Raw genomic sequence first — 21,419 nt, 5'->3', positions numbered from 1 at the left:
CAGGAAATAACACATTTGAGTAGCAGCCAAGAGCATAATATCTAACTGTAGATCTTTTTTTAAATTTAATTTAATTTTTAAAAATGTATTTTTTTAATTGAAGGAGAATTACTTTACAGAATTTTATTGTTTCCTGTCAAACATCAACATGAATCAGCCATAGGTATACATATGTCTAACTGTAACTCTTAGGAGTGAAAATATTGTTTATGTCAAAGATGATGTTACTAGACCTACAATGGTCATAGCCCCATTTACCTTAGCAAACAGGCTGTTAGCACTCTTGGTACAGCTTAGAATTTTAAAAAGCCATGTTGACAATTATTGCCTAGGCAACCTAAGATCTCCCTGAGACTAGCTCTTGAAGATGATGTCGAGAAGTCCCCAGCAAGTTCTCACTGGCAATAGGAATGACTCCCACGTTTGGGGATTTCTGGGTCCAGCCACAGTGGGACTATGCGAACACATTCCCACCCTGACTAGCACCCAGATAACCACCTTTTAAACATGCAACTGAGGTAGAAAGTGAGCAAAGGGAGCCACCCAGGCCAGGTGGCCAAGAGAAGTTAAAACATGACCACATACTCTGCTGACCACACAAAACTTCACTAAGCACAAAATTCCTTCCCATGGGGAGACAGAAAAGCAAACAAATAAGTAAAGCACACAGATGTTGATGGTGAGTTCTACAAAGAAAAGAAGACAGGAAGGGGTGGATATGTAGTGAGGCTTAGAAGTCTAAGTAGACAGCTTGGCAAAAGTAGCTGAAAACTGACATTTGAGCCAAAACATATACAGAATAAGGAAAGTGTGAGGCGGGAATCTGTAAAGTGTGCCGGGAAGGTCACAGCAGGGATCAATGCTGGGGTGGAAGGCCGGGCGGGGGCGGGGAGGGGGCTCCCAGAAGCAGGAAGTGGCTGCTGGCTAGGGAGAGAAGACCCAGGAGAGCTCTCAGCAGAGCACATGACTTAGGTGTCAGGCTCCTTGTGGCTGCCAATATTGGTTGTCCGAGCACAACCCTATGGGGCCCTCCCAGATACAAAAGCATTTCTGTGCTCTTGTTTCTTATTTGAGGGAAAAAAGTTTTAGCCTCCTTGACCTTCTCTGAGTTCCAAAGGGCAGATGGAGGGAATGCAGGAATACAAAAGAAGTCAATGTACTGGTTTGAGAGTTGGATAATAAAGAAGGCTGATTAAAGAGTTGATGCTTTCAAATTATAGAGCTGGAGAAGATTCTTGAGAGATTGATGCTGAAGCTGAAGCTCCAATACTTTGGCCACCTGATGCAAAGAGCTGACTCATCAAAGACCCTGATGCTGGGAAAGATTGAGGGCAGGAGGAGAAAAGAACCACAGAGGACTACAATTTCTTTTTGTAATTTTTTTCTCCATGGTGTTTGCCATTCTTCAAGTCTATATACTTATATGCTCTGCTCAACTGTGCAGAACCTTCATTTACAGTCAAACTTCATTCCTCAGTAACATCTGTAAGCTCCCAATTCTTTCCATTTCAAAATGTGTTTTCCACTATTTCCTAGGAAATATAAATTTTATATCATATAGACTGCTAAATCTTATATGCTTGTCAAGTCTAATTTAAGAAATGTAATCTAAATTACCTGAGCCTATTTTTAGATTATTAGTATTCACAAAATCTTACTGAACCCTCTAAAATTAATATATTTCTACATATTTATAGTCATACATCCCTTCTACTACATTTCTAGCACAAGTCAGAAAGAATCTTTTGAAGATTCTGTTCATATATCTATTTACTGAAAATATCTTTTGAATTCATGATTCATGTTCATGATTAATATTCTCCGTTTATGCAGTCTATATGCTATGGCTCAGATTTTAAAATAACCAAATTGATGTAAAGTATATGAACTATACCTATATTTTGTTTGTAGAAACTGAGAGTATAGATTTAAATTACTAAAAATATTTTTTTCAGCACTGTGAGAATTTAAGTTTTACTATGTTTCTAACAAGTATAATTTTTTTGGCCTTACTTAAGAAATAATTTAATTCTTGTAATTTTAGTGATATGGGTAACTTTATTTTTATCTTTTTGATTCAGATCACAGATTCTGCTCTCTTCAGATTCACACACCAATAATAAGAAGACAGGAATAGCATTGTAGAACCCTCTTTCCAACTAAGGTATTGATTTAGTTGTAAACTTACCAGATCCTTGAAAAGTGACAAGAGCTGGTTTTGGTCTCTCACCCACCCCTCCCTCCCTCCCCCCCTCACCTCCCTTCTCTCCTTCCTTTCCTACTTTCTCAGTCTCTCCCTCTTTCCCTTCCTTCCTTCTCTTCTTCCTCCCTTCCTTCCTTTTTCCCTAGAGACTTCCAGTTTACATTGCAGTATCAAGAATGTGTAAATTTTGCATGTTAATGAAACTTGCTAAGCCAACTAAAAAGAGAAAGAGTAGACAGCTTTTGGAAGGTGGGAGAGCATGAGTTAGGAGACCTGAAAAACTTGAATGTCAGGTGTTTAGAAAGGACTTACTAAAAAGTCACAACATAATTAATATTTTGGAAACCCAGAAGGATTTGGGGATTAAGGCCACCAGATTATGAATCTGACTGACCTCAAAGAGGCAGTCCTTTTGCTTCTGGATCATCCAGAACTTGATGTTCTCTATTGTATCCATGGTGTGAGTATAGCAGAAAATGTGCTTGTATGTATTTGGAAACATGGCCAAAACTACTTCTTGTGGGAGTTCATTATAAAATAAAAGTATGAAACTGAAAATAGCATTGCAGTCAATCAAGGGGAGCTCTTCAGGGTTAATACGATAGACTGACTACTTTTCTTTTTTTTCTTTTCTGCCAATTTGGGGGAAAAAATTTACCCCTTGGAATATTAAGAAGTCATCGCATAGTTGCCACCCTCCATGCTTTTTTTTCCCCCTAGAATTCCTGGTTCATTATAATAAGCGTGAGAATTGTTTTAAATATCAATCAATTTTAAAACCAAACTTTTAAGAGTTTCTAAATATCGTGGAGACGGCCTTTTATCTGTAGATTAGAAATCATGTTTTCATGTGAAAAATGTCGAAAACAAAAGACTTGTTATCTTCTCCATTATCTTACCTTTTGGCACCGCTTTCAGTTTGGTATATATAAATGGTAAAACATTTATAATATTTGCTGTAGGTGAATCTTGTTAAAAATAAAATATGGGTGACCATAAAGTCTGGAAATACTGACAGTTTTTTTAATTGATAAAATCCCCTTGAAGGTTTCATCCAGGGTAAATGTGCCAGTTTATGAACTGGACATGGAACAACAGACTGGTTCCAAATAGGAAAAGGAGTACGTCAAGGCTATATATTGTCACCCTGCTTACTTAACTTATATGCAGAGTACATCATGAGAAATGCTGGGCTGGAAGAAGCACAAGCTGGAATCAAGATTGCCAGGAGAAATATCAATAACCTCAGATATGCAGATGACACCACCCTTATGGCAGAAAGTGAAGAGGAACTAAAAAGCCTCTTGATGAAGGTGAAAGAGGAGAGTGAAAAAGTTGGCTTAAAACTCAACTTTCAGAAAACGAAGATCATGACATCTGGTCCCATCACTTCATAGCAAATAGATGGGGAAACAGTGGAAACAGTGTCAGACTTTATTTTTTTGGGCTCCAAAATCACTACAGATGGTGACTGCAGCCATGAAATTAAAAGACAATTACTCCTTGGAAGGAAAATTATGACCAACCTAGATAGCATATTGAAAAGCAGAGACATTACTTTGCCAACAAAGGTCCGTCTAGTCAAGGCTATGGTTTTTCCTGTGGTCATGTATGGATGTGAGAGTTGGACTGTGAAGAAAGCTGAGCGCCGAAGAATTGATGCTTTTGAACTGTGGTGTTGGAGAAGACTCTTGAGAGTCCCTTGGACTGCAAGGAGATCCAACCAGTCCCTTCTGAAGGAGATCAGCCCTGGGATTCCTTTGGAAGGAATGATGCTAAAGCTGAAACTCCAGTACTTTGGCCACCTCATGTGAAGAGTTGACTCATTGGAAAAGACTCTGATGCTGGGAGGGATTGGGGGCAGGAGGAGAAGGGGACGACAGAGGATGAGATGGCTGGATGGCATCACTGATTCGATGGATGTGAGTCTGAGTGAACTCTGGGAGTTGATGATGGACAGGGAGGCCTGGTGTGCTGCGATTCATGGGGTCGCAAAGAGTCGGACATGACTGAGTGACTGAACTGAACTGAACTGACGCCATGGAAGTCGGACACACAAATCATCTAAAGCAACATATGACAGATGTACATGCAATTATTGATGGGAATGTTTCTTTACTGCACAACTGTTCATTGCAGTTTTGCACAGTTTATTGAACTGTGAATTACCAAGGGGGGGGAAATCACATTCACACATCATTGCAATGAACTATTTAATATGAACATTTATCTGTTTTCAGTTTTCAGTTTATTCAACTTAAATTCAAAGAACTGAATAATAATCAGTCTAATAATGTTAAGACAGTCAACTTGAAAAGGAAATAATATACTTTGTAAGAATTCCCGTATGCAATTTTTTCCAATTGGTCCCATTTTATTATGAAACTTAACTGTATAATTTTCACTACAAAAAAAAAATACCACCCAGTAGAATACTAAAGGACATCAACAACCACATTCCATCGTGCTCTGATTCAATGCGATAGTAAGGAAGTAAAATAGAAAATTAGTTATAAATTTGTAAATCATAGAAAATACAAGAAGGGAATTTTTGTTGAAATAAATGGGCCAAAAGAGCCCTCATGTCAGCTCTGCTTCTCTTAGAGGAAGGACTGTGATATTGTGATATTGTCATCCTGATGGATAATCTGCCTTAACCAACGACTAATGCTCTTCAGCTATCATTAAAGTAGATTTTAACAAGGCAAAGAAATCTAGTTGCTTATAAGCAACAAGAATACGTATGTATTATCACTAACATGCTCTCTTTGGAAAGGGCTGAATATACAAAGTAAGAATTTTGATTATCTATGTACACTTTGTTTACTATAATGCACACTTTGATTATTTACGTACATTTTCTTCAATTCAGAAGTGAAGTCCCTTCTAGCAATTTTATCAGGTCATGTGTATACATCAAGCATATGATTCCCAGATGGCGCACTGGTAAAGAATCCACTCGCCAATGCAGGAGATGCAGGAGATACAGATTCAATCCCTGTGTGGGGGGAGATCCCCGGTAGAAGGAAATGGCAACCCACTCCAGTATTCTAGCCTGGAAAATCCCATGGACAGAGGAGCCTGACAATCTACAGAACATGGGGTTGCAAATAGTCAGACATGACTGAGCACATACACACAGATATCAAGCATAGATTAAATGATACCTTTTGTAAGATTCCACACAATTTAAAGGAAAACATCTTTTTTTAGCCCTATAGTGAACATAAAATGGTGCCTGCTTCACTTTTGGAAACTGTACACTTTAAAAGAATTATTTTTAAAAATGAATCTTTCTAAATAGTTCATCAGTTTAATCTATGTTACCTGGACATTAGGACCTTGCCGTATCTTGGAAATATGCCTAATTCCATCTGAGGGCATTAGCATATTTTAAGGAAAAAAAAGTATATTCTTGCCAGAGGGAAAAAAAAAATAATATAGCCAGATACATAATTCATTTGAAAAATCTTCACATAATCTTTAGCCTGTTTCATTTAAAAATACAACAAAACTCAAGCCTGACACAGCTGTTATATTGTGTTAGTCGCACAGCCCCCTTGGAGGTGTGAGACTCCACATGCTTTGTTGGTTTATTTTATTCCTAGAGCCCATTTGGTGCAAGTCTTTACCTTGTTTCCAAGTAAGGAAATCTGCCAAATTCAGTTCAGATATCCCAAGAAATAATATGTATATACATATATATTGACCCCATCTGCCTGGAAGTGACTAAGATACTTTCTCTCATTGGAGTTTGACAGCATTTTATTCATATTTAAAATCTGTGATTCACTAAGCAGTGGGGCAGGCTTCTGTGGTGGCTCAGTGACTGTCAATGCAGGAGACTTGGTTTCAGTTCCTGGATCAGGAAGATCCCCTGGAGAAGGAAATGGCAACCCACTCCAGTATTCTTGCCTGGGAAATCCCATGGACAGAGGAGCCTGGCAGGTTGTAGTACATGGGGTTGCAAAGAGTCGGACATGACTTAGTGACTAGACAACAACAACAACAAGCCTTGGGGTAGAGCTCTAGCTGATGAAGATCTGCGGAAAGACTTGCAGGTCTGCTGCAACTTTTCTATTCAGAGGCAGTGGTCACAAAAGGTCAAAAGTCATGAGCATGATTTCTCCAGGCAGAGAAGCCCATCTGGGGAAATGCTCACAATGCCTGGATGTCTTAGAGTTTGGGGAAGGGGTGTCAGGGAACAGTTGATGGGCCTTCTTCTGTGCTGCCAGTTTGTTGAGTGACATCAGACCTACCATGAAGGACCTGTCAGGGGTGGATACTCAGGGCCTAAAGAACACTTGTGAGGTGTGTGGGGGAGGCCTCAGAGAGGTCTCTGTGGGATGAGCTGAGAAGTTTCTGGGTGAGATTTCTCAGAGTGGGTACGTGGGAGGTCCCCGTGTGGGGTCAATGTGGGGACTCTTAGTGGGGGGACCTCCACTGGTCGCCTTTCTTCCCCTAAAACAGCAGAAGTGTGAAGGGACTTGCCCCTGGTTGTTTTTTGCTCTTCTGTGTTCCTTCTGTGTCACTTCTCTGGACAAGTGCCTTGGGGGTCCAGCTCCCGCAACACCCAGCCCTCATGTTTTGGTGCCCATGAGAGGACCCAGCAGCAGCCAGACAAGGTCCATGCTGGGGAACTCTGGACTGTCTCCTGAGCTCCAGCGTTGGGAGCAGCATTCTGTAGCCTGGGTCCCAGCCCCTCCCTCAGGCACTGGCTAAGTCCCCACTGCTGTGCTCTCCCTAAAGGATGGGACCCAGAGGCAGGACCTGGCTTCTGGGAGAAACCAGAGCACAAGTAGGCCTGTTCCCAATGATCCCCACACCTTAGGTCCAGGTCCCACATGTTGGGGTCCTGACAGGCATAAGTGCAGGGCCATTCCTGCTGTCTCAAGGATCAGGGGCCTCTCCTGGAGCAGGTCTCTCCATCGCAGGAATGACTGTGACACAGTCATGACAGGAGCTCTAGGGAACTGCTCCTGTCTCCCCACTTTCCCGTGTGGACAGGCCCAAGGAAGTAAGCTGATGGCACCCTTCTACCTACAAGTCACTTTCCACCCAATGGTGACATATCCTGTCTGCTGGCCTCTTCCCTCTCCGGGCTCTGGGGTGAGCAAGGCTGATAGCAGGTGAGACTTCCTATGACCCTTGCATGGTCCCTGGGCCTGTTGAGTCCCACCTCTCCCCTGGAAGCCTCCTTGGGGCACACATGTAGGAGAGGTCACAGACCACGAGTCTGTCCCAAGCTTCCGATCTTGTGAAAGCTGATAATTTATACTTGTGGAGAAGTGAAGCTTCCCTTCCCGGAGGCTCCACTGCCTCTGGGAGCCTGGCCCTCTGTGGAGGAGCTCCACATGTTCTCCCTCTGTCTGGGCTCCGGGAGCTAGAGTAGGGGGAGACTCGGGTGGGGCCACCAGGAGCCACCAGGCTCCTAACTTCTTTCCTCCGGGCCTGTAGGCAGTGATAGAATGCCAGGGCTCTTTGATCACTGCATGTGGGGAAATTAACAAGATGGTACCAATCAGGTTCTCTCACCCCATGCTCTCATGCCCTCTTACCCCATGTTCTATAAACAATGACTTTGCATGGTTATATAATGGCTGAGATCACTTACAGCCCTGCGCATGCACATCATGAGGTACTTGCTTAGTCATGGGCTGCTTTGTGCAGTACACTCATATGAGCTTTACCATGAACACGCTGGCTGCTACTGTACAAGGGCTAGACTAGAGTGACACCGTGGTTATGTTACATGAGGGTGTGTGTGGTACACCAGTATGAGCTTCACTGCAAGCCCTGGATGCTGCTGTACTGGAGCTCCACTGGAGTGGTATCATGGTTATGTTATATCAACTTATGTTATGGCAATGTTACTGTTATGTTATGGCTGCCACTACAGCTGCCAGGAGAGAGGCTGTGTTATGGCTTCCATTCCAGCCAGGAGAGAATAAACGTGTCTGCAGTCCCTATGGCTCCTCGAGTCTTCTTCCAACCTCTTAGCTCAAGCTTTGCCTACCCTGGGTTCAATAAACAGTGTGAACAGCAAAAGAATTGGCACTGTGAGCAGGATCAGCGATACACTGCACACTATGGGCATCTCTGCCACCAGCCTCCTACCTCTCTATCCACCCTAGGGGCACAGTGTCCCACCCCCAGACTGTGAGGTGACTGCACACACAGTGACACTCCTTCCCTCCCCCCAGGGGAGGTGGGTCCTGTGAGCAGGGTTGTCCTCTCCTCCAGGGCAGGGGTGGATGAACCCTCAGGAGCATGCACGCTCCCCACCACACTCCCTCAGAGCTGGGAACGTATGATCTTTGTCCTCACCACAGCTCCAGGGTAAAAGAAGGGCAGAGGGAGGGTGACACTCCTGGCCAATCTCAATCCCAGCTCCTTCCAGGAAAGAAGGGGATTTCAGGGCAGTGTCATCTATCCCCCCATGACATGGGGAAGAGGTTTCTCACACCCTGGACTCAGGGCCAGCACTGCCCCCAAATTCCTCTCTTATTCTGACATGTGAACTTATCTCTGACACTTTCTGGAGCCTGAGGGGAATTTCAGCCTCCGCCAAGCCCTCCCCTGCAGCTGCACAAGTTCAAGGTAGAGAGAGAGAGATGGAGAGAGGACTGAGCTGGATCCTGAGAAGGAGGAGGTCTTTAGGTTTCGTTCACCTTGGCATGTGCTGAATGCTGTCACTTGTTTCCATAATGCTGGTTTTATGGAAACTGAAGGTGCAGTGAGGGAACCGGGGTGAGGGTGAGCATCCACATTGGGGTCACCCTCCCTCCATGTCCCTGTCCCATCTGGAAGATAAAGCTGGCACCTGGGAAGAGTGGACCCTGATCCCTTTCCTTCCCTCAATGGCATAGACAGGCTACCCCTTCTCATGAGAAACAATAATTATTTCAGGAAGCAATAAAATTTGTGGTAGGAAGAAGCCATTAGCACATGGATGATGTGCTAACATGAGAGAAAAAATTTTTATCTGAATGGTATGCATTTTTTTTTTCTTGGAGAAGAGATTTCCTACCAGGAAAGCTGTGACAAGCCTGTTCTGATTGACCAGAAGAGGTTTATTTCTGAAAAAGACAGTGCCTTGGACAGTGGAGGCTATGGCTGGAGACACTTGTCACTCCTGATCTATGCTGGCAAGCTCTGCCTAGAGGGGGACCTGGCTCCCTAGGTAGGACAGCCCATTTGATGCCCCTGGCACTGGTCCACTCACTGTTTTTAGAACAGCTGTGGCCCATGGGGGTAGCCTGGTGATGGCAGGATGTATCTCCCACCACTCTCCTTTGCTCTTTGTAGGAGGAAAACCTATGGTAGCAGTAACGTGGACCGAATGGGGCCCAGAGTTCTCCTTGGCACCAATGTAACTCCGAGGCATGAGGTCTATAGTGTAACACCATCTTCTCCTTTAGGATCTTTCCAACAGCTGTCATGAGAACCTGAGCCTCAGCAGCCCTGCCCTCCGTTATCAATCTACTTTGGACTGGTTCCTGGGTCTGGTGGCTGCTATAGTGGCTACTGTAGCCTGTAGTGGCTGCTGCAGGCTTGCCTTGTTGCAGGTGCTCTTCTGGTCTTTTGCTTTTATTGGGGAAAATCCACTGCAGAAGCTGCTTAATCCATATTCTGAAGTGGCTTTCTAAAGGAACCTGTCCTTTCTTCAAGGTAAACTGGCGGGACTTGCTTAGTGACTCTGCTGATTCCTTTTTCTGGCCAGAGTGGTTCATCCTGCGGGCCTGGTAGGCCCTCCATTCTGCCAATCTTTTTTTACGCTGTCCTAGTTTGGACCTTCTGTAATTCCCTCTCCCATCAGTGGGGACAAACTTCTTGCTCTGGCACGTACGTTGGGGCTGCCATCTTAGGACTTCCTGCTGCCCCTGGCTGCTCCCTCCAGTTGATGAAGCATCATAGAGCATCTGGGAATTGGTCGTGCCTCCACTGGACAAGGTCTGGGAACAGGACAGGGATTCCTGAGAAGCCAAGTTGTTTGCAGCAATGAACATATCTGAGCGACAGTTTTTGAGAAGCGTGCCAGTGGCCCCAGTTTCACAGTCTTGAAGGAGCATGCCAACGGCCTGGCCTTGAGCCTGTTTCTGCCCATCTGTAAAACCTTGGCACTCAAGCTTACGAAACTGTGCATCAAAGTGTAGATCTAGACTTGAGGCAACAGACTTTGTATTAAATGAGAAGCATTTATTGAATTTTTGAGACTGTGATCTCCTCAAATCCATATTATTACTTTGTGATTTGATCAGCAAACAAGGTTCAAAAGTACTTTTCCAACCAGAGTCCCCCTCTATGGCTTCTTGTTCCATGGGAGATTGGGACCTTTCATCAAGTTCCACTACTGTCACGCTAGAGTAGGAGTCTGGGAAAGCCCATTCCCCAGCTTCCTCCTGTGGCACATTCCTGACCATTGCTGGACTTGGACTGCTCAAAGGCTCCAGACTGCCTTTGTCAGCCCCCATGATACATTCATTGTGCCAGATTCTGCCCACAAAGGTGTACATAGGTGTCTGAGAAGGTGGCTTGTCTCCCTGTCTAGTCAGAGGGACCTCTGAGGGCTTAAGGATGCCACCAGGCAGGGGTCCTCCCATGACTCCCTGGGTTTCCTCGCTGGTCCATGAGGGAGTGGAGAAGGCAGTCACCATAGGGGAAGCTGCCTCAGCTGTTATCATTCTCTTTCCAGCTTGGGGCTGAGGAGGCTTTCCAAAGATCTTTGTAGACTGGGCTTTTGAGTGGTCCCCAGATTCACAAGTAGCTTTCAAGGTGGATCCTGGAAGGGGTATGCGGTGGGCCTTTCTCAAATTCAAGCTAAGTATGAACTTGAAGACCTTGAGGAGTAAGCCCCACATATGCGTCACCCGAAATTTTAGTATATATGCTTCCAACTCCTGTCGGACACAAGGACTCAGGACAAGAGACTCATGGAAGGTGTTCATGGAGGCTTCCCCATTCTGAGAGGAATCTAGATTTTCTGTTTCTTGATAAGTCTTTGACTCTCCAGAAAGGTCTACGATGCGGTTGGCAGCAAGTCTCAAACAATGGACACCCACAGGGATTGGACTCTCTTGAATCTGCTTAGTGTTCATGCCCATAAGGACTCCCAAATCTTCTGGATGCTTCCTGTCTGGGCTCAACTCTCTTTGTGACTCAGGCTTCACTCTTGGAACCGTCACTGTGGTGTTGGCTGAGATCACGTACAGGTCTTTTACAATCTTCCCCACACTTTGTTCTATACCCTGGCAAAGGTCCTTCTCTGGTGGGATCCTTGCTGAGGATCTGGACCTCATCTTCTGTGTGTCCTGGCTGCTTTTGTCTAGAACTGCAGAGGGTATTGAGGGCCCCTTCTTAGCCTGTACCTCACAAAGCTTTGGGAATTCGCCCTGAAGCTGCATAACTTTCTGAGAAGCTTGGATTCTGCAGGGCAGGTCACTCTGTTGCTGCATGAACCTTTTAGAAAGGTGGTGCTCCAGTTTCTCCCAAACCTCAGGCCTGATCAAATCCCCAAAAGGGGTGGCGACAGAGATGTGGGCCTGGGAAGGCCTGCTCTCCTGGGAATGGTTGTGGGTGACTTGACTAAAGACATGCTGATATCTTTTAACCAAAGAGGGTATAATTTTCCTACTTTCTAATTGCTTTATCAAAAAGTGATGTTCCAGGTTTTGAATTGCATTTGGGACAGAAGTTTGTCCCTTACTTTGGACTGTTGCATGAGATACTTCACCGTACCTAATCTGTGGTTTAGAAGAAGATGGTTGGATTGGAAGAGATGGTGAGATATGAGCAGCGGTCTCTAACTGAAACCTAGGTGACGGTTGACATTGGGGCATGATTGGAGTCAAGGGTAGGGGTTGAACCTGGGTCTCCATGTGAGCCCGAGGTGATGGTTGACATTGGGGTATGGTTGTAGACAAGGGTTGGGGTTGGGCCTGGGTCTTAATGTGAGCCCGAGTTTGTGCTTGACAATGGGGCATAGTTGGAGTCAAGGGTAGGGGTCGGGTCTGAATCTCCATGCGAGCCCGAGATGATGGTTGACATTGGGGTATGGTTGTAGACAAGGGTCGGGGTTGGGCCTGGGTCTGAATGTGAGCCCGAGTTTGTGCTTGACAATGGGGCATAGTTGGAGTCAAGGGTAGGGGTTGGACCTTGGTCTTCATGTAAGCCCGAGATGATGGTTGACATTGGGGTATGGTTGTAGACAAGGATTGGGGTTGGGCCTGGGTCTGAATGTGAGCCTGAGTTTGTGCTTGACAATGGGGCATAGTTGGAGTCAAGGGTAGGGGTCGGGTCTGAGTCTCCAAGTAAACCCGAGGTTGTGGCTGATATTGGGGCAGGATTGAAGTCAAGGGTAAGTGTTGGGCCTGGGTCTCCATGTGACCCTGAGGTGGTGGTTGAAACTGGGCCATGGTTGGAATCAAGGGTCTGGGTTGTACCTGGGCCACAGTGGAGGTCAAGGGCCGGGCCAATGACAGTTGTGATGTTGCTTTGGCTGGAATTTGGAGTGGTTTGGTCTTAGAGCATTTGTTAAATAAGATAGGGTGTAACTCTAAAGGGGACCCAGGTACTGTGACAGTAGCCACCAGAGACTCACTGTGCAGAAAAGGGAGACCCCAGAAGAGGTGGCTGCATGTCTTCTGTAGATGGTCCCCCAAAGTGCCAGCATATGGGGCCCTCTCGGGACCAAGCAGTTGTTCTGGTTTGCCTTTTATGATCCAAAAGCTTGCCTCCACCTCCTTTCCTTTCTTCTTCCAAATCTTTAATTCTACTCTCTTGGTGATTAGTATCTCCAGCAGCTTCTGGACATCTGGGTTCACAAAAGAGAGGCTACCAGGCTCCACCTGTCTGTTTGTGAGGTCTCCCCAAAACGAGGCCTCCGCTGGGTGACTGGAAAGGTGTTCTTGCTGGGACTCAAAGTGTGTCACAGTTGAGGAACTCCAGGTTTCTTCAGCCCCCTGCCACCAAGACAGGGCTGAAAGGGGGCAGCTTGAATGGAGTAGGCCTGAGATGGCTGGTCTCCATGGGGAGGGTAGAGATGACCTGTGTGAGACGGTGCCCAATGGGAGTGCCACAGATTCACCCTGACTGAGATTCAGCATGGCGGCTGGTGGCTGTGGGACAGAGGAGGCTGTCGGAGGTGCAGGGCAGGCCACTGCATCAGGAGAGCATGGCGGTGTAGGAGAAACAGCCAGTGGCTGGGGTGAAAGGCTGTCCAGGGGAAGGAAAGGCTCTGGTATTTGAGAAGCACTCAAGGAGGAATCTGAGTGAACAGAAAATGAGGAGGGAACTGAATCTGAAGAAAGGGTGGAGGCCTGAGGTAGAGGCTGCTCAGTCAGAGGAGCCGGGGACACGGTGGGAGCAGTCTCTTCCCTGTGTGGCTGGTGGGCTCCAGCAGGTGCTGCTTTGCTCACCTTCCCAGGGGCATCTTGAGAGGAGAGTTGATGAAAGTTGCCCTTTTCAGGGAACCTCCCCAGGTGTCTGCAGGAGACAGGAGGCACAAGCTGCAGCCAGGAGCCCCTAGGGCCAGGAGGACTGGGCAGGCCAGGCAAGGGTGGGCGCTTGCAGCCCACAGCCTTCCCTGGCCCCTGCTGTCCCTCACACCAGGGTTTTTGCCAAACCCCCACCCTAGGACTCCCTCTCCCAGCTCAGCCCCAGGCTGCCTGTAGCCCTGGGATCCACCCTAGGATCTGGGAGGAATAAGAACCCAGGAGAGAAGGGGAAGAGTCATTACGTTTGCAGAAATGAAGTCAGGTCCCGGACCTCTTCCAATTCTTTCTGGCAATCTCTGCAAGCTGAAAATCAGCAGAGTGGGTTATGGTGGTGAAGGCACCAGCCTAGGGGTCTTAAAGGAGGCTGACCCCTCCTTTAAAGGGACACCACTGGGAGACTGGAGTCCAGGCAGCAGGGTCCAAGGCTGTCTAAGGGTCCGTGACAGTGATGGTGAACCTCAGGAAAGGGTTTATCATTGACAAAGTGCTTCCACATCCATTGCCTCCTGCTGCCCTCACAACCCCTCAGTGGAGGAGAATGGGCAGGGGTCACCTCACAGATGAATCTGAGCAAAGTTAACATGTCCACACTTGGACCTGGAGGTCCCACCTCCCAATCCAGGTGCTATTGGTCCAACGCAGCCCACACAGCCCTGCTGGGCCACACCCATTTTCAGGACCCTCACAGCTTCATTCTGCACATGGAATCTGGGAAGGATCTGTGTTCTGCTCTGCTCCTCAGGAGCTCCATGGGGGTTCTGTTTCCTGAGGGGCAGGCCCGGCCACTGGTCTCCTCAGAACCCATTGAGCTGGGCCCTCAGGGCCAGAGAGGGTGGGGGCTAACACCCAGGGCACACAGGGCTGAATGGCATAACCTACCTTTCACAGCTGCATTTTTCTTCCGACTCCTCCTTCTTCTCCTTGGCTCAGTTTGAGGCTGAGAGACAGAAAAAGTGAGGACCTGGGACCCCATTCTCACTTTCCCCTTTCTAGACCAGCATCAGACACTCAGTGTCCATACATAATGTGACTTTATACATTTAACTAGCAGAGTTTGTGTTTTTTCTTTGTGTTTGTGGGTTTTTTGTTTTTTGTTTTTTCTTTCCTTTTACTCATTTTTAAAGGGAATAAGAATAATTTTTTTGAAGAACATAAAGAAGGATTTTCAATGTGAGATTCACCGTGGTTCCTTTGTCACTGTTCCTCTACTCAAGAAACACGCATTCTCAGACCCACTGGTGAATTTGAGCTCCATCAGGTAGGTCTCTGCTTCCCAAGTCCAGGGCCCTACTCCAGCCCCCTCTCTGAGGCTCTCAGGGCCTCGGCACTGCCCTCAGATCAGCCCTCATCTAAGATATCTGTTCATGGGGGATAAACTGGTGCTCAGGAGTCTGTCTTCTGGCTTAGAGTAAACTCAGTATCCAATCCTCAGCCCCTGGTCGCTGTGTTTGGGACTTGCCCTGGATCCCTCTACCACACCTGCGCAACTGGTCTGAGACCTTTTAGCTAGAAATCCTAGTGTTCACTGTATCCCCTTCCCAGCCTGGTTTGTCCCTAGAGGGATGATGTTGTATACTTCCTAGAGAATAGATGTCATATTCTTTCCCATCTCAGGGGTCTCTCTAATTGATTCAGAAAAGTGAAAATAATAATAGAAGAGAGATAACCATGTGCTTGTGAAGCTGTGCCAAGGGTTCCTTACCTTTATGTCTCCATGTTTCCTGGGAGGTGGAAAGGATGGATTATTTTCCAGATAGGGAAGGAACAGGAAAAAGAGCCCCAGTCCAAATAGAAAGGCAAGGATGGTATCAGTCACCCAGTAAGTGGAACAGGAGTTCAGCCAAATATCAAAAGTGCTTTTCAGAGAAAAGAGAAAATTCTCCATCATCTATATCACACTGCTGCCCTCAGGCAACTGAGCACAGGGTGTCCACTTGAGGACTTAAGTCCTAGGCCCACATCATAGAGCTGTGGTCTGGTCACAAAGGGCTCCTGAAGGTGAGGAGGGAGTGAGAGAGGAGGAGGCTGGATACTGGTCCCTCCCCAAACATTGAGCCTTTCAGCTTTATTCATCTGCCTTCTCTGAGCCTTCCCATCCTACCTTCTCATCCTGTTAGGCAGAGATTTTAGTCAAGTGTCAGTTCATCCCATCTGGAACTCAGACAGGGTTCCCAGATATTTTTACTCTCAGGATGCCCTTGTTTGTAACTCCAAATTTTCCACATGGTAATATTAGTGCTTTGCATCAACCCAGACATAGAACTTAAATTTCTATCATACTTCTTTCAGTTCAGGCCAGTTCAGTCGCTCAGTCATGTCCAACTTTTGTGACCCCATGGACTGCAGCATGCCAGACTTCCCTGCCCATCACCAACTTCTGGAGCTTGCTCAAACTCATGTCCATCGAGTTGGTTATGCCATCCAACCATCTCATCCTCTGTTGTCCCCTTCTCCTCCTGCCTTCAATCTTTCCAAGCATCAGGGTCTTTTCAAATGAGTCAGTTCTTTGCATCAGGTAGCCAAAGTATTGGAGCTTCAGCTTCAGCATCAGTCCTTCCAATGACTACTCAGGACTGATTTCCTTTAGGATTGACTGGTTGGATCTCCCTGCAGTCCAAGGACTCTCAAGAGTCTTCTCCAACAACACAGTTCAAAAGCATCAATTCTTCAGCACTCAGCTTTCTTTATATTTATAGTCCAACTCTCACATCCATACATGACTACTGGAAAAATCATAGCTTTGACTAGACAGACCTTTGTCAGTACTTTTTAATATGCTGTCTAGTTTGGTGATAATTTTTCTTCCAAGAAGTAAAAGTATTTTAATTTCATGGCTGCAGTCACCATAAGGGTGGTGTCATCTGCATATCTGAGGTTATTGATATTTCTCCCTGCAATCTTGATTCCAGCTTGTGCTTCATCCAGCTCAGCATTTCACATGATGTACTCTGCATATAAGTTAAATAAGCAGGGTGACAATATACAGCCTTGACGTACTCCTTTCCCAATTTGGAACCAGTCTGTTGTTCCATGTCTGGTTCTAACTATTGCTTCTTGACCTGCATACAGATTTCTCAGGGGGCAGGTCAGGCGGTCTGGTATTCCTATCTCTTGAAGAATTTTCCCCAGTTTGTTGTGATCCACACAGTTAAAGGTTTTGGCATAGTCAATAAAGCAGAAATAGATGTTTTTCTGGAACTCTCTTGCTTTTTCCATGATCCAGTGGATGTTGGCAATTTGATCTCTGGTTCCTTTGCCTTTCCTAAATCCAGCTTGAACATCTGGAAGTTCACAGTTCATGTGCTGTTGAAGCCTGGCTTGGAGAATTTTGAGCATTACTTTGCTAGTGTGTGAGATGAGTGCAATTGTGTGGTAGTTTGAACATTCTTTGGCATTGCCTTTCCTTGGGTTTGGTCTTATGGACTCTGTGGGAGAGGGAGAGGGTGGGAAGATTTGGGAGAATGGCATTGAAACGTGTATAATACCATATATGAAACGAGGCACCAGTCCAGGTTCGATGCACGATACTGGATGCTTGGGGCTGGTGCACTGGGACGACCCAGAGGGATGGTATGGGGAGGGAGGAGGGAGGAGGGTTCAGGATGGGGAACACATGTATACCTGTGGCAGATTCATTTCGATATTTGGCAAAACTAATACAATATTGTAAAGTTTAAAAATAAAATAAAATTAAAAAAAAAAAAAGAAAACTGACCTTTTCCAGTCCTGTGGCCACTGCTGAGTTTTCCAAATATGCTGGCATATTGAGTGCAGCACTTTCACAGCATCATCTTTCAGGATTTGAAATAGCTCAACTGGAATTCCATCATCTCCACTAACTTTCTTCATAGCGATGCTTCCTAAGGCCCACTTGACTTCGAATTCCAGGATATCTGGCTCTAGGTGAGTGATCACACCATTGTGGTTATCTGGGTCATGAAGATCTTTTTTGTATAGTTCTTCTGTGTATTCTGGCCACCTCTTCTTAATATCTTCTACTTCTGGTATCCATTTCTGGTATGGATCTAAATCATACTTCTTCAGCCGTGTGAATTTTGAAAACATTAAATTTTTTTTAATCTTCACTATATTCAGCCACAGGAACTTAAAAATTAAACCAAAAAAATACTTGAAATTTACAAAGCTATGAAGTATAAAATAAATTAAAATAGTTAAGCTTTCAAATAAATTTTTCATACATTTCCAACATCCTTATTTCTAAAATTAATAAAGTCCACAAAAACTTTTGGAACATTCTCTACTGATATACACGTGCTGCTGCTAAGTCGCTTCAGTCGTGTCCGACTCTGTGTGACCCCATAGACGGCAGCCCACCAGGCTCCCCCATCCCTGGGTTTCTCCAGGCAAGAACACTGGAGTGGATTGCCATTTCCTTCTTCAAGATTTTTAAAACACACACATATAAACCTGGCAGTCTTCATCAAAGTGAAAGTGAAAGTGAAGTCGCTCAGTCGTGTCCGACTCTTTGCGACCCATGGACTGTAGCCCACCAAGCTCCTCTGTCCATGGGATTCTCCAGGCAAGAATACTGGAGTGGGTTGCCATTTCCTTCTCCAGGGGATCTTCCTGACCCAGGGATCGAACCCAGGTCTCCCACATTGCAGGCAGATGCTTTAACCTCTGGGCCACCAGGGAAGCCCTTAAGGACATACACATATCCTTTAATAAATCAAGCTATCATTTTCTTTTTTCTAATAATTTTCTTTACTTGCTTATTCATTTTTGTCTGTGCTGAGTCTTTGTTCCTGCGTGGGCTTTTCTCTAGCTGCAGCAGGTAGGGGCCGCTCTCTAGTTGCATTGCACAGGTGTCTCATTGTGGTGGCTTCTCTTGTGGTGGAGCACAGGCTGTAGGGCACTCAGGTTTCAGTTTCATTGTGTGGGCTCAGTAGTCATGGTTCCTGGGCTCTAGAGAACAGGGTTAATAGGTTGTCATGGGCTTAGTTGATCCATGGTATGTGGGATCTTCCTGGAGCAGGGATCGAATCTGTATCCCATGCACTGGTAGGCAGATTCTTTACCAGAGCTATCAGGGAAGCCTAATCCAGCATTTTCAAATCTAAGAATCAACCTTCTTTTTTTCTTTTTCAGTTCAAAAAGCTTTCTTCAGTAGTATTTATAAGTAGGACTGCTAGCTTCGAATTCTCCAGCTCTTTTTTTATCTGGGAATATTTGTATTTTTCCTTCTTTTTTTGAAGGATAGATTTTCTAGACATGCCATCCTAGGTTGACAATATTTTTCTTTCAGCTCTTTGAATATGTCATCACACAGCCTTCCCTCTACTCTTTCTGATTGTCAGTGTTTAATTTTACTGTGGTTCTCTTGTATATGGAGAACAGTTTTTCTCTTGCTCCAAGAGTTTACCTTGGTTTTTCCACACTTTGACCAGGATGTGTCTTAGATGTATCTTTTTGCTTTCATTTTACTAGACATAAACATTGAGTCTGTAGATTAATGTTTTCCATCAGATTTGGTAAGACTTCAGTCATGTCTCCAAGTATTTTTTCTTCTTCCTCTTTCTCTCCCTGCTTTTTGAGATTGTTTCCATGTTTGCTAGTGTGCTTAATGGGTCCCATAGCTCATTTTTCCTCAATCTTTTCTCTTTGTTTTTTACATTGATTTCTATTAATCCATCTTCAAATTTATGGATTCTTTATTCTACCATCTCAAATGCACTGTTGAACCCCTAGTCAATTTTCCATTTCAATTATTTTGTAGTTTTGAATTCCAGAATTTATATTTGTTTCCTTTTTTTATAATTTGTAGTTCCTCATTGAGTTACTCTATTTGTTGACTTTATCATGTGCTCAGTCATGCCTGACTCTTGGCAACACCATGGAGTGTAGCCCACCAGGTTCCTCCATCCATGAGATTTCCCAAGCGAGAACACTGAAGTCGGGATGCCATTTCCTACTACAGGGAATCTTTTTGACTCAGGGATCAAACCCACGTCTACTACATTGGCAGATGGATTCTTTACCACTGAGCACCAGGGAAGCCATAGTGGTGGCTGCACATGTTATTAAATACACATGTTATAAACCACACACACATATTGTCCCAATATCAGTCTCCTAGCTTTAATAGTGTCTTATTGTTACATAAAATGTAACCAATTAGGAAAACTAGATGAAGATTACCTGGGGCCTTTCGGTCCTAATTTTGCAACTTCCTGTCTATCTACAATTATTCCAAAACAAATCATTAAAAAATACTGTGCTCGAATAAGAAAAAAATCTATATAGAAGCATGGGTTTTTTTTTTTGTTTTTTTTTTTTTGAGAGTGCTCAACCATTCAAGACAACTTCAACTTTGAGGCAGTCATTTTATCATTGGTAACATAATGCAACTGAAAGTGGGGTCCAGCTCCATTCAAAAGCCAATAAAGGTGCAACATGAGTGTGAAGGAAAGTTTGCTCTGTTTTGGATGCCAGCAACCAGGGTGGGGGTTGGGGGAGAGGGGTAGGAGAAGGTGGACTCCTGTCTGAAGGCTGGCATCCCCACCCACAGACAACCTGTAGACAACAGCTTTCATAGACAGAGGCAGGGGGCTACAAGCAGAAGCAGCACAGTCAGCTCTGACAGTCATCTTCAAATTTGTCATGTGGTTGTCTGACCAGAGTCATCTTGATTATTTTAAGAGCAGTTAATCTTCAGTTACAGCATCAGTTTGTTCCCGTTTCCTTCAGGCCAATTCTTGGAAATGTGGCAGCTTATGTAATGGCCACAGTCTGGTCATCATGTAGCTGACTTCTTCTACCTGGTAGTGGTTTCAGTATTTATAAGACAGCTCACAGGATATGGCTCAGAGTATTATCTATGGCCCTTGAGAAGAAACTAAAGGTCCTTGACTGACTATAGTTACTGACTATAGTTAATTTGGATTAGTTTTTATAACTATAACTATAGTTATTTTGGATCCTTTTTTTTTTATTACTTTCCTTTGTTTCTGCATTTTCTCACTTCTCTGATTAAACTTATTATTTAGCTCAAGCTTTTTTTTTTTTTTACAGAAAAAAAAATGCAGGTGGAGGACATGAGGCCTTGCTCAAGCTCAATAATAACAGAATATATATATATATATATATATATATATATATATATATATATATATATATATAAGGGGACTTCCATGGTGGTCGAGTGGTTAAGAATTTACCTTGCAATGCAGGGACTTGGGGTCAACCCCTGGCTGGGTATCTAAGATCCCTCATGCGAGGAGCAATTAAACCTGTGCTCCACAACTACTGAGCCCTCGTACCACAGCTAGAGTCCATGTACCATAATGAAAGATCCTGCATGATGTAACAGGGATCTTGTGTGCCACAACTAAGACCCAATAAAGCCAAATAAATAAATACTTTTAAATAATTATACCAGGAGACTATACCTTAATTTAATTTAAGGTATAAATTATACCTTAAGGTATAAATTTAAGGTATAATGTGGAAATTTAATGTAATTTTTGAAGCACTGTATTAGAAACATTGTGTGTGTGTGTGTGTTAGTTGCTCAGTCGTATCAAACTCTTTGCAACCCCATAGACCATAGCCCACCAGGCCCCTCTGCCCATGGGATTCTCCAGGCAAGAACACTGGAGTGCGTTGCCATTTCCTTCTCCAAAAGGAACTATAGAAAGAAAGAAAGTGAAGTCGCTCAGTCGTGTCCGACTCTTTGCAACCCCATGGACTGTATGTAGCAT

The 21,419-nt window shown here is 44.8% G+C and overlaps 1 protein-coding gene across 1 annotated transcript; it reads right to left on the bottom strand.

Moving 5' to 3' along the window:
- Positions 1–4,277: 4,277 nt before the first annotated feature.
- On the bottom strand, positions 4,278–20,688 carry LOC109562577 (spermatogenesis-associated protein 31E1-like). Its single transcript, XM_070795161.1, has 4 exons — positions 15,401–20,688; positions 14,578–14,635; positions 13,941–14,001; positions 4,278–13,687 (listed from the first exon to the last, which is right to left on the bottom strand). The coding sequence occupies exons 1-4, from the start codon at positions 15,584–15,586 to the stop codon at positions 9,277–9,279; spliced, it is 4,716 nt and encodes a 1,571-aa protein (XP_070651262.1). The 5' UTR covers positions 15,587–20,688; the 3' UTR covers positions 4,278–9,276.
- Positions 20,689–21,419: the final 731 nt, after the last annotated feature.

The sequence above is a fragment of the Bos indicus genome, chromosome 8, assembly GCF_029378745.1.
Source record: "Bos indicus isolate NIAB-ARS_2022 breed Sahiwal x Tharparkar chromosome 8, NIAB-ARS_B.indTharparkar_mat_pri_1.0, whole genome shotgun sequence".
NCBI classification, from domain to species: domain Eukaryota; kingdom Metazoa; phylum Chordata; class Mammalia; order Artiodactyla; family Bovidae; genus Bos; species Bos indicus.
The sequence above is the reverse complement of the archived record's forward strand: the minus strand, read 5'-3'. Positions and strand labels throughout refer to the sequence as shown.

Bases quoted from the DNA above. Each gene is read 5' to 3' on its own strand.
- LOC109562577 (XM_070795161.1), bottom strand. From the start codon at position 15,586: ATGATGGAGAATTTTCTCTTTTCTCTGAAAAGCACTTTTGATATTTGG. The intron at 14,636-15,400 runs GTAAGGAACCCT...TCTGTCTCTCAG, and splicing joins GGAAACATGGAGACATAAAG to CCTCAAACTGAGCCAAGGAG. The intron at 14,002-14,577 runs GTAGGTTATGCC...GCTGATTTTCAG, and splicing joins GAAAAATGCAGCTGTGAAAG to CTTGCAGAGATTGCCAGAAA.